At 38.7% G+C, this 13769-nt stretch overlaps 1 protein-coding gene across 3 annotated transcripts in view; it reads right to left on the bottom strand.

The window, feature by feature from the left end:
* The window catches only part of CTNNA1 (catenin alpha 1), a 180059-nt gene that overhangs the window by 19648 nt on the left and 146642 nt on the right, over window positions 1–13769 (bottom strand). For all 3 annotated transcript variants that reach the window (XM_047850765.1, XM_047850769.1, XM_047850775.1), the window contains one exon: window positions 11781–11873. In XM_047850765.1, the coding sequence (XP_047706721.1) occupies window positions 11781–11873 (93 nt within the window). The remainder of the gene's footprint in view (window positions 1–11780; window positions 11874–13769) is intronic.

Genomic DNA, 13769 nt, shown 5'->3' with positions numbered 1-13769 from the left:
TATATTCACAGTTGTGCAACCATTACCACAAGACCACTTTCATCACTCCAAAACAAACCCCATATACATCAGCAGCCATTCCCCATTTTGCTCATTCCTTAAAACTACCTACTGGCAACCACTAACTTTACTTTCTTTTTCTGTAGATTTGTCTATCCTGGGTAATTCATATAAATGGAATCATATTAATATGTGGGTTTTGTAACTAGCTTCTTTCACTTGATGTTTTGGAGGTTCTTCCACGCTGGAAAATATGTCAGTATTTCATTCCTTTCTACTGATAAATAATATGCCATTATACAGATACACAAGATTTTATTTATCCATACATCTGGTGATCAGTTTATTTATCCATACATCAATGAACCATTTCCACTTGTTTGACCATTATGAAAAAAGCTGTTATGAACATTCACATACATGTTTCTGTGTTTTCATTATTTTTGGGTCCATCAGCAGGAGTGGAATAGCTGGGTCATATGTTTAACTTTAGACAAACTGCCAGACTGTTTTCCAAAGCAGTTGCATAATTTTACATTTTCACCAGCATGTATGAAGGTTCCAATCTTCACTAACACTTGTTCTTTTCTTTTTTTCTTTTCTCTCTTTTCTTTTTAATGATAGCCATCCTAGTGGGTGCCAAGTGCTATCTCATTGTGGTTTAATTTGCTTTTCTCTGATGGTGCATGATATTACACATCTTTTCCTATGCTTATTGACCATTAGCACAGATTCTTTGAAGAAATACCTACTCAATCCTTTGCTGTTTTCACTCAATGAGTAAATAATGAAATCGAACTGAGAGGATAATTACTAACATTGCTAGGTCCAACATCCTTATGGGTTATCAGAAATAAATATACTTATGATAATGCAACTTGGAAGGGAAGCAAAGACAAGAGAAAACTGGTGGTGATGGAATCGAGGTCTGGATGAAGCAGAAAAACACTTACCACAGAAGCATTTGGCATGCAAAGCTGAAGACAGGATTTGGGACACATTTTTTTTAGGTGCCACAGGAACCACATGCCTATAGGTCTTAATTCCCAATATACAGCAGCAGTATTCAAGAATTTTATTCAACGCAGTCAACAAAGACTTGTAAACAAACTGAAGAATCACAGCTACTAGACTGACGCAGCTATTCCTCTTCCCTCCTAAACAACTCGAACTGACAGACCAACAAGATTTAAACTACAGACTCATAGGCATAAGGGACTGGGCCAGCTACTTATTATTAACAGCCCGTTTATAAAAGCATATGGGTTTGGACAATCAATTATTGTAAGAAGAGCTATCCCACCATCTTTCCATGTGTTATACTGTGGTCTTCCATATTTTCATCATTTCAAGACTTGTTCTTTGCCTCTCTTCCTTCTCGCCATTCACTTCCCACCAGGTGATTCACCACTGTAGACTACTCTCTTCACTACTTAACTCACTGATTCACCAATGCACCAATGAATCAGAGCAGAGCTAGACTGTTTAAGAATACTTGGCTGAAAAAAATGTTTCCTAAGATAGCCAAGTAAACACGGGCAGGGAATTAATTATATGTTTTAAACACGAAGATAATTCCTCCATTACAAAAAGAAAATTGCTCTTTGTTCTGTAATATATCTTATCTCATACAGTATAATGGAGAAAAAGCACCTTATCTAAGGTTGACTTTCTCATTTTCATTACAAACTACTTACAAAGGACACTTGATAAATTAAATACTCACTTCTGATGACTCTGACTCTGAGTAAATTAGAAAGATTCTGAACATACTACTTTAAATAATCATCAAACATTATACTTTGTGGTGAAAACCAGAATCATTTACCTTAAAAAATATATGTTATTAATGTTATACTTACTGTTACCATTAGTTAAACAATAATATAATGATCTTTCTAGCCAATGAAATCAAATGGGAAATAGAAATAAAAGAAAAAGCTGTTAGAAAGGAGACCACCAAATGACTTTTCAATACAGATGATCTCTGTTTATCTAGGAAACTGAAGAGTCACCCCCCAAAAAATTAGTATTATAAAGAGTTCATTAAGGAAGCTACAGACAATATAAATATATATTAAAAAATCAATTTTTTATATACTAGAAAAAAGTAAAATGAAAGGAATGTCAAATCTTTATGAAAGCAATTAACGGGAAATAAAGGGGACTAGATCTCTGAAGAAACCCACAGTATTAAAGTAACAGTAAGTGATTTAACTTTTCTGAGGAATATTACAAAAACTCAAATAAACAAACATATTCCATGTTTAGGCATAGGAAGACTGACCTACTTACTCACAAATTAATCTGGAACAATAAACAGCTAGGAATAGCCAAAAAACCTTGGAGAAAGGGAGCAAGAGTAATGGAAGAGAGGTAATTAAAATGTAATACAAAGCTAAAGTAATTACAATAGAATCATCTAAAAATAGACACTGTCATAGTGAATGAAAAAAGTTAACATCACATACAAGTAGGGATTAACAGTACATTGGTTTTGTATTTGATGGACTATCTGGAGAAAAATAAAGTTAAACCCTCACTTCATACTTATATTTAAAAGCTAACAAAGCTAAAGAATCTATTTATGGGGGCGCCTGGGTGGCTCAGTCAGTTAAGCCTCTGACTTTGGCTGAGGTCATGATCTCATGGTTTGTGAGTTCAAGCCCCACATCGGGCTCTGTGCTGACAGCTCAGAGCCTGGAGCCTGCTTGGATTCTTTGTCTCCCTTTCTTTCTGCCCCGCCCCCCCCCCCCCCCCCCCCCCGCTCACGCTCTCTTTCTCTCAAAAATGAATAAACATCTAAAACAATTAAAAAAAAAAAAGGCATCTATTTATGTTTTGACTGAATTCTTCAAGAGAAATATCTCTCATTTCTTAGAAAACTCTGCCCTATTTCCAAATAACAATGGGAGAAGTCAATTCATAAATCTGACTATATTACTTCTGTATTTAAGTATATGTAACTGATGAAGTATGTTAGGTAAATCTGTAAGGAGAACACCAAAATACTAATAGAAAAATGGGGGAAAGACATGGACAGCCTACCTAAGATGAACTATAAATGACTAGTAAACAACTAGGGGAAAAAATTTACTCTCACAAATCAAAAGAAATAAAAATTAATAGGAGTTAATATTTTTTCTCATTAAATTAGCAAAAAGCCCCACACGAGGCACTACCACCATGTTGAAAACCTCTAGAACAACGTTGAATAGGACATCCTTGTCTTGTTTTTGATTGTAGGGAGAAAGGACTCAGCCTGTTCCCGTTAATATTACGTTTCACCTGGTATGATGTTACCAGGCTGAGCAAATTCTCTTATGTTCCTGGTTTACAAAGTGTTTTTTGTCAGGCCTAGAGGTTAGATTTTCTTGAAGACTTTTTGTTTAATTTCTACTGCTCTGGCTATTTCTTCTCTGTCTTCTTTGCTGCCTTGTCTTCTTCGACATCAAAGAATTTCAGAGTTCCTCAAGGTTTATTTCTATGCTGCCCTTTCTCCTTTCTACACTCCTCTCCTCACAGTGAGCAATTTCATCTAGTTTCATGATTTTACATACCACTTAGGTGCCAACTACTCCCACATCTCCTATCCAGACCATTTATTCTAGCTCCCAACTCATATTGCTTGCTCTATACCAAACAGCTCCACTCAGATGTCTCACAATTTCCTGTCCCAAGAATGCGGAGTGGTCTTGCTTTAAAATTCTTGATTACTCAAGACACATAATGTTGGAGACAGCAAGGGAACTATACTTCCTTAGTCTAGTAAATCTCCTCCTCTCAAGCCTGGACTCTAAATGAGTATTTGTTTCACACCTTCTTTTCTCACCTACCTCAGCCAGCATCCTCAGTCTCAGCTTCAAAGCCTGCTGCTTCCTACTTGAGTGAGATGAATGCGATCAAAAGACAATGTCCATAGTTCCTATCACCACATCTACCCACTTACCTGCATCTGTACCAGGTACTGTCTTACCTTTTTAAAAATATAGGTGTTCAATCTATGTTCCCATCTCAGACCAACCTTTCTACCTGTCCACTGCATCTTATTTCCTCTCTCCTACTCCAGGACATTGCTCTAGCAATTCTTCGTCCATTCTATAGTATCTATATCGATATTGTCTATTATACATTCTATTGGTTATATAGATTATCTATTCTGTATTATCAATATACTGATATTATTCTACATTATCAATATTTCCCCTTTACTGGACTATTTCCTAATTATGTATTATCGATATTTCCCCTCTTTCTATACTGTAAATATTTCTCATCTATTGGATTATTTTCAACAGGTAAACATAAAAAACATGCTAGTATGGGTCCCAACTAAAAATAAAAAACAAGTAACAGTCTCAATCCCGTATCTAGCTCATGCTACCACCCCATGTCTCTATAAACCTTACATAAAATCTGAAAGAGCTGCCAACTTGTTATACCCAATCCCTCTCTCCTCTCTTGAACCCATTCTAGTCAAGCTTATGTCTCCTAAACTCTACCTAAACTCCTTTGTCCAAGGTCATTTGTCATCTCTACCATTTGTCATCTCTACCATTTGACAGGAATAAACATCATTCCTAGAAACACTCTTTTTCACTTGGTTTCCAAGGTAGAGCCAGCTTCTGGTGTTCTTCTGGTCTTACTAACCCTTCCTCAGTCTTCTTTGCTCATCTCCCCAAACTTTAGATGTTAGAGAACCCCAGTTTTAGTACCTAGACTTTTTTACTCTAGGTATACTCATTCTATTGGTGAGCACATCCAGGCTCATGGTATCCTATGTGTGCTGATGAGTCTCACATTTATACAACCTGTCTAGATCTGTTCCTTGAATTTCACTTAGCATCTTGCATATCTAATTACCATGTCTAAAACAGAGCTCCTTAGCTGTTCCCCCAAACCACGCTTCCCTATCAAAATAAATGACACCTCCATCCTTCCAGCTACTTATATTCAAAACCCTGGAATTCTCCTTCACTCCTCTCTTTCCCCTCCACCTCATATTTAATCCTTCAGTAAATTCTATCATCATATATCCAGACTCTAATCAGTGCCTGCCACATCCACTGTACTCTTCCCTGGATTAGTACCAAAGCCTCTGTTTTGGTTTCCTATGCTGCTATAACATATTATTACTGAAGTAGTTTTACTTAAAACAACACAAATGTATTATCTTATAGTTCTGGACATCAGAAGTCAAAGTGTCAGCAGACCTATTCATTCTAGAGGCTCTAGAGGAGAATCCAGTCTGACTCCTAGAGGCTGCCCACATTCCTCGGCTTGTGACCATATGGCTCCAATGCCTGCTTCTGCGATCACAGTGTCTTCTCAGACTCTGACACCTATGTCTCCCTGTTAGGATACTTTGATTATACTGGGGTCCCTACCTGATAATCTAACTACCCTTAGTTCTCTCTCTCTCTTTTTTTTTAACCTTTACAAAGACCTTTTGCTACTTAAAGTAATGCATTTATAGGTTTCGGAATTAGGAAATGAACATCTTTGTGAGGGGTGAGGGGTGTTTTCCTGCTTATTAGCACAGCCTCCTAAGAGATATCTCTGCTTCCATCCCTCCTGACAGAAGTCAGGGAGGCCTTGTTCAAACCTAAATTAAATCATGTCAATCCTCTATTCAAAATCCTTCATTGGCTTCCCATGTCACTCAGAGTAAAAAGCCAAAGGCCTTACCATGGCCCTAAAAAAGCCCCAAACCACCCAAACATCTGTTAGAAAATTGACCCTCTTTTTGAAAGCCTCTACATTTGCTGTTCTCTCTGCCTGGAGTGCCATACCTCCATGGATTGTTCTATCATCTTCTCTGGGTCTTTGCTTCTAAATCATTTTCTCAATGGCATCTTTGCTGACCTTCCCATACTATTTAACACACACATTACAATTTGTAGGATGTAGCTAAAGCAGTGCTTTAAGAGAAATTTATACCATTAAATGTTTAACTGTGACATCAGAAAAGAAAGTCTCAAATCAATGATCTAAAAACTTCTAACTTTAGAACTAGAAAAAGGACAAATTAAACCCCAAATCTGGCAGAAGGAATAAAGTAACATAGTAGTAACTGATGAAATGTAAATTACCAAAGACACTCAAGAATAAACAGCTAATGTGAATATCCTTATATCGATTGAAGAAACTGAATTGTTAAAAACCTTCCCACAAAGGAAACTCCAGGCCAAATGTCTTCAGTGGTAAATTACCCCAAACATTTAAAGGACTAATATCAATTATACAGATTTTTCAAGAAAACAGAAGTAAACACTTTCCAGCTGTTAGGCTATGGAAATCAGACTGTACCAGAAAAGAAAACAACTGACCAGTATCAATATGCAAGCCTTACAGGAAGACTGCAATGTCTCTGGCAGCATGTTACCAGCAGATCTCTGTCAGAAGGAGTAGAAGGGGCGGAGGGCAAGGTACTGAAACCTTTAGTCAGAAGCATCTCCTTCGAGCTCTTCTGTTAAACTGCTTTGAAATAAAAGATTAGAGAATATCCAAAGTGGAAAAGTGAGGTGGTTCAAAGTTAGATGGTCCTATGATTGTGAAATAATAGATGCGTGAGAGCTGAGGTCACAGGGTACCCTGGCCTGTATGCCTTAGATGCTCCATTAAGAGCTACATATTTTCTCACCACCTATAGGCCAGGCCTGTCTGGGTTTGTGTTTATTTGATGCTTGTTAAGCCTGTCAGCCACAAAAATGATCAGTGTTCCCAAAAGCACAAAGGGAAAAGAAGCAATATGGAAGATAAATCTAAGGAGGCACAAGGAAGAATGGGCAATTTCATAAGTTGTTTCTCTAGTTAGTGAGAAGGACAAAAAGAAAAAAAAAAAGAGAAAGAAATGCAGATAAGCTGTGGCTTCAAATATTTAATTCACCTTTGTGTAGATTTCCGAGAAAGGCCATGCATTAAACCAGGCTATATGAATTATTAAAGTGCCAGATCCGTATTAACCTAAATGTACAATGCTCATTCTCACAAATGAACTAAGAAAAATAAAATATTAAGTGAGATCATCTCCAAAATGCCCTCCCACAATTTTAAAGATTCAATTGTCAGAAACCTTCTTTTTCCTTTTTTTCGCTGCCCAGCACCAAATGAACTAAAAAAGTGAAATATTTTAAGCAGCTACCACAGACTAAGACTTGGGCACATCTACAAACAAGGCATGTCAGGGATATGTGGGGTACAGATTCATATTTATCCCCATAACAGTTGGGTTTTTTCCTTATAAAGGCATGTGAGACTAGGGCTCCCTGCTCAAATGGAAGCAGGTCCCCCTCCAGATGAACAGAGTGAGACAGTGCAGCCAGAGAGTAGCAGGCAATGCAGGCAGAGACAGCTGACCTACTTCCTTTCTTGCAACAGCAAATCACAAAAAAATGTGGGTGCTTTTGTTCCCCCAAGCAACAAAACAAAGCCACTTTCAGGTTACTTCCTCCTCAACTTTAATTAATCTCAAATATTTGAAGTTAAAGTCACTTAACTGCTACAAAGTTAGTACTTCACAAAAGTTCTCATTTCCAAAGTTAATTTGCTATTGAGTGAACTGACAAAATGGGGGAAAAGCTCCTCTGGAGGTTCCATCTGTCATCTCTCCCCTTCAACAATAAGGTCTAGGGGCGCCTGGGTGGCGCAGTCCATTAAGCGTCCGACTTCAGCCAGGTCATGATCTCGCGGTCCGTGAGTTCGAGCCCCGCGTCGGGCTCTGGGATGATGGCTCGGAGCCTGGAGCCTGTTTCCAATTCTGTGTCTCCCTCTCTCTCTGCCCCTCCCCCGTTCATGCTCTGTCTCTGTCCCAAAAATAAATAAACGTTGAAAAAAAAAGTTTAAAAAAAAAACAAAAAAACTATAAGGTCTAGGAGCCAACTCCAAAATGTAGGTGGGGCCACAGAAGAGTTACATAAGGAGAACATCTCCAACACAGGGGCCTGGGCTTCCTACATGCAAGAGTGTGGGTGTGAGGCACAAAAACCAGCATGGAAAAATCGAACATGTACTTCATCCTGTGGTCAGATATTGCCAGCAGCCTCACAATAAAGATGCACTCTAATAACTGTCTATAGGCTACAGCATTTTTGTCAATAAATTAATTTTTATATTTTTAAATTTACATCCAAATTAGTTAGCATATAGTGCAACAATGATTTCAGGAGTAGATTCCTTAGTGCCCGTTACCCTTTAGCCCATCCCCCATCCCACAACCCCTCCAGTAACCCTCTGTTGTCCGTATTTAAGTCTCTTACGTTTTGTCCTCCTTCCTGTTTTTATATTATTTTTGCTTCCCTTCCTTTTGTTCATCTGTTCGTGTCTTAAAGTCTTCATAAGTGAGTCATATGATATCTTTCTCTAATTTTGCTTAGCATAATACCCTCTATTCCATCCACGTACTTGCAAATGGCAAGATTTCATTCTTTTTGATTGCCAAGTAATACTCCAGTGTGTGTGTGTGTGTGTGTGTGTGTGTATACGCCACATCTTCCTTCTCCATTGATGGACATTTGAGCTCTTTCCATACTTTGGCTGTTGTTGATAGCACTACTATAAACTTGGGGTGCATGTGGCCCTTCAAAACAGCATCCCTGTATCCCCTGGATAAATACGCTAGTAGTGCAATTGCTGGGTTGCACGGTACTTCTATTTTTAATTTTTTGAGGAACCTCCGTACTATTTTCCAGAGAGGCTGTGCCAGTTTGCTTTCCCACCAGCAGTGCAAAAGAGATCCTCTTTCTCCGCATCCTCTCCAACATCCACTGTTACCTGAGTTGTTAATGTTAGCCATTCTGACAGGTGCTATCTCATTGTGGTTTTGATCTGTATTTCCCTGATGAGTGATGTTGAGCATTTTTTCATGTGTCAGTTGGTCGTCTGGATGTCTTCTTTGGAGAAGTGTCTGTTCATGTCTTCTGCCCATTTCTTCACTGGATTATTTGTTTTTTGGGTGTTGAGTTTGAGAAGTTCTTTATAGATTTTGGATACTAACCCTCTATCTGATATGTCGTTTGCAAATCTCTTCTTCCATTCTGTCGGTTGCCTTTTAGTTTTGGTGATTGTTTCCTTCGCTGTGCAGAAGCCTTCTATTTTGATGAGGTCCCTATAGCTCACTGGTGCTTTTGTTTCCCTTGACTCTAGAGACGTGTTGAGTAAGAAGTTGCTGTGGCCAAGGTCAAAGAGGTTTTTGCCTGCTTTCTCCCTGAGAATTTTGATGTCTTACATCATTACAAATGTCTTACATTTAGGTCTTTCATCCATTTTGAGTTTATTTTTGTGTATGGTGTAAGAAAGTGGTCCAGGTTCATTTTTCTGCATGTCACTGTCCAGTTTTCCAGCACCACTTGCTGAAGAGACAGTCTTTATTCCATTGGATATTCTTTCCTGCTTTGTCGAAGTTTAGTTGGCCATACATTTGTGGATCCATTTCTGGGTTCTCTATTCTATTCCATGGATCTGAGTGTCTGTTTTTGTGCCATATAGGCTACAGCATATTAAACCCCTTCCTAAACTCCTGGGGAACTAACCAGCCTAGTCTGTTTATCACACAAGCCAGTGTCTGTGGAAGGGAACACCTCTAGTTCAGGGTCCTGGTGGTAGACGTCACTGCCCACATCAGAATGAAGAGTAAGGAGAGAGAGGGCTCCAGGGAAACCCCTCTTCCTCAAAGGGATGGCCACCAGCCAGTTTGAAAAAGAAGCCCTTTGAGAATGTAATGCACGGGCCAGGGTAAGCCAGATGCAGTCTCAGAGGAGTTTGGTTTACCCTCTTCAAAGACTTTCAAAACTTTTGATTAGTTACCTATCGTTTAAAATTGAGACTTGACAGAAAAAACTGAATTGCTGACTTCTCTTTAAAAATAATGAAAGGACCTGGCAATACTGGCCTGGAGTGGAATCGCAGCTTCCTCATGTAGAAATGGCACATACTACTCAAGTTTGTCACTATCATGGCTGCAAATGCCTGCTGTATTTGCCATCACTGAGTCTGCCCAGCCCTGCTTTGAGCAGGGGCAAAAATGAACCTAGGCAAGAGTCTGGAAGACAAGAAGCACACTTGGGAAAACACTTTTTTATCCAGGACACACACCTAATACTAAGGGTGGTCTGGGCACGGTCTAAACCCACTCCTCCTGAAGGTCTGTTCTACTAGAAGAAATCAAATACCCAAGAGAGAGACAATGCTGAGGGCAAACTCAAACCGGCACAATATGGCCCAGCCACACATGATTTGTGCACACCACCATTTCATTAGGATCTACTAGACTCTCCATGTGATTTTTTTTCTCCTAGGCTTAAGATCATTTATATAAATACTCTTGGTAGGTGTGATCAGCGTATGTTACCATCTGTTTCAGCTGATATGTGAAAGCATTGTGGCTTTTCAAGCATTTCAAAACCAAACGGAGAACCAAAGACATTAAAAACAAAGTGCTGATAGGGTAAAATTAAAAACTTGGGGAAAGAATGCCCCATCTTTAGAAATTTACTCTGCATTTACTTCTTACAACTTAGTCATCCATGAACTTTCTACAAGTCACTCAATCCATTGTGCTTATTATCTTTACCGCTACCAATTTCTACTGGATTTCATGACTGGATGAAAGCTGAAAAGATGTTCATCATATAATGTGGATTCACAGTGCCTATCATAGTAGTGTTTACACAAACCAACTCTCACTGGCAAGTGAGATACACATGAATGACAATTAGAACAAATGCCTTAACTAACCTGTGCACCAGTTAAGATCCCAGATTAATAATCAGGCTTTACTTCTTTTGGTTGCCTATCTTGAGGGTCAGGAATTATTTATATGAAAGGGCCAAAGTATTGGTCTCAGTATATTTTAAAGCTGGTTGTACACACAACATAGAAATTTCATTCCTATGACCTCTCTTTTGTTACTCCCGTTCCTCTGCTTTATTTCCCTTTATCTGTGGCCGCTGCCATCTGACAGGACATTTAGAGAAAGTAAATGTAAATCCTCAGAGTAGGCCCATGAGCAGTCTCTACTTGGGAAATCAGAAGGGCAGCCTCTTCCACTGAAAACAGCACTTATACCGCTTAAAAACACCTGTGACTGTCAAGGAGCAGGGGACCCCACAGACAGGGTCAGTTCCCCTCATAGGAGGCAGCCAACACGTTGGTCATTTAACAAAGCAACTGTTCTTCTATGTGCTTCAGAGTCTTTCGAGAGTCCCAGACTACCATTATCGCTAGTCTTCCAATATGCCATCATAAATGGAGAAAAGTTCTCAAGCTTTTAATTCAGTAGCTGGCTGGATTACGTTGCTAACGTATGTACCAAAATGCTACTTCAGGACATTACAGAGTAATGGTTCTAGCTCTTGGATCTTGTTCCCTCCATCACAAAGATCCAAATCCCAGGCATTAAGGAGCATAGGTGGGTAACTGTTACTCCTTCAGGTTTGTGAGATAACTACCCTAAATCCAGGACTGTCAAATGTTGCAGATGGCCCTCTCTCAAGGAGGTTACAGACTGAGTGTGAGGTCACTACACACCCTCCACTTGCCAGCAATGAAAGACACTATCCATTTTTAATGAAAGGCAAGGGATAGTAATATGTGATGCCCCAAGGAAATGTCACTTGAAGCTGAACATAAATTTCTACAAGCTTTGTGAACTCTGGATCAGTGTTTTGTCCCCCAAACTTCTATGTAAAATTCTAAAAACAAAATTAAAAAAATAAACCTGATCTCCAATGTAACCGAACTCCAATTCAGTGGTACCATAAACAATTTTGGTCATACCTTACCTGAGGACAGAGAGCTTCTAGCTGACTTGCTGACATTCGAACAAGCTTTACACCTTCTTCATTGTTTGAGATGGAACAGGCCAAGTTGGCAACCTAGAAGAAGGAACACCATAAAAAGTTCTTAGAAGATTTTTCTTTTGATCCCTAAGGAAAACAAATGTATACCCACTCCAATCTCTGATCTTTTATAGAACACATGCCAAGAGCACCAATGGTATTTTATTTCTCAAATTAATTACCTACCTAGGAGGATAATTTTTTTTTTTTTTTTTTAAATCTCTGTGCTAAGGAGACTATGTTGACTTGTAACACAGGTCACACTGTTGGCAGAATGAGATTCCAGGGCATGTAACTCATAGGCTTTACCATGCTCTCTTACCTGCCTGAACAGTAGAAAGGCAGTTCTCATGGTGTGGACAACAACATGAGAAAAGCTAAGGAATCAAGGGCATTCAGAAAGAAAAGTTGGTATCCTCAATTACAAATATACCATGTAGCTGGTTCTTGAAGAAAAGAAATAGAAATTCTAAGATGCTATTCTCATTTTACAGGTGAATGGCTGCTTACTAAGCCAAGAGGTTTATTTAAACACGAAGCTATTTTTCAAATTAAAAAAAAATAGTATTAAGATAACATCAAGATATACCCAAGGCCATATTCATCAGAAATGGAAAAATAAACAGGGATGATGTCTCAGAGTTAGAAGAAAACTATCCTTCAACTAGGTTCTCAAAAGCACTGAAAGCTGAACTCCTTTCTGAATGGTACTGCTTTATTTGAACTGAACTCTTTTCCTTTCTGTCCAAAGTATCTTAAGGACACTGCTCCAGTAGCCAGAAACAATCTTTCCAAGTTGTGTCAGACTTCCTCAGCTGAAGCCCTGGCCGTGGTGAGAACCTTGCTCTGTAGCGACTGTGAGCACTGTGATCACTTACCCATGTTTCTACATAAACAGGCTTGCCAACCCCATTGGTAATACGAAGGACCAAATGAATACACTGTGCTAAGACACATCTTCCCCCGCCCCCCCCACCCCCGGTTGCAAATTGAGTTATGAATGACAGAAGCGTAGGCAGTTTAATATCAAAGGCACTTTCCAGGAGTTTAAATGCCAGAGTAAACAAGGGCAATGGTGATAACCTTTGATTTTCACTCCTCCACCCAACTTAAGCACATACATGCAAAAGAAAAATTACGTACTATTATGGCTGTTGTTTGCAGTATTATGGTTAGGGATTATCAGCTTTCTGGAAGACTGCTAACTATCAGAATCCTGCAATGCCTAATCATAAGGAGAAACAACAGAACTAACATGTAATTTAAATATAAAATGTAAAGAAATAAAAAATTAAGTCAGATCTTTAATGTTTAGGGGTCTTCAAAATCATATACAGAAGTAACATATTTCCCCTAAAGATTACAATTCCACTTTCTACTATCAACTAGACCTGAGCAAACAGGCACTAGTCTTCATGATAATACAGTTGATTATGCAGATTTTTTTTGTTTAAAAATTACTGCAAAACATAACCAAAACTCTATTTTGTAAAATATAAAATGTTTAAAAAACATTATCCCTCAATGATGCTACAGTGCAGGAGAAAGCTTAACTTAGATATGTTCATGAATCTGTAACTCCCACTGTTTCAATTCCTTAAGAAGGCATTTTGAAAAACAAATATAAAATTTGGGGCTCATCACTACATTAGTAATTTGAGACTAACAAAGATTCCTGGTGAGGTGAGCATACTAATACCCAGCACTCCCGCCCCACTCCCACTATGTGGGAGGCCAGCCAAGTGTAAAATTCAGGAAGGTCTGTCACTCTGTTTATATCCTTACTCTCTAGTCACTACTAGCATCATTTTATTTCAATTTACACTCACCCAATTTTATGAATCTGTAAGATCCAGAAAATAAAGAAGCAAAGATTATGTAAACTATTATCTATTACAGATCAGATACATGAGAGTGTGGGTGGCTAAGGCT

The sequence above is a fragment of the Prionailurus viverrinus genome, chromosome A1 (genome assembly GCF_022837055.1).
Source record: "Prionailurus viverrinus isolate Anna chromosome A1, UM_Priviv_1.0, whole genome shotgun sequence".
NCBI classification, from domain to species: Eukaryota; Metazoa; Chordata; class Mammalia; order Carnivora; family Felidae; genus Prionailurus; species Prionailurus viverrinus.
The sequence above is the reverse complement of the archived record's forward strand: the minus strand, read 5'-3'. Positions and strand labels throughout refer to the sequence as shown.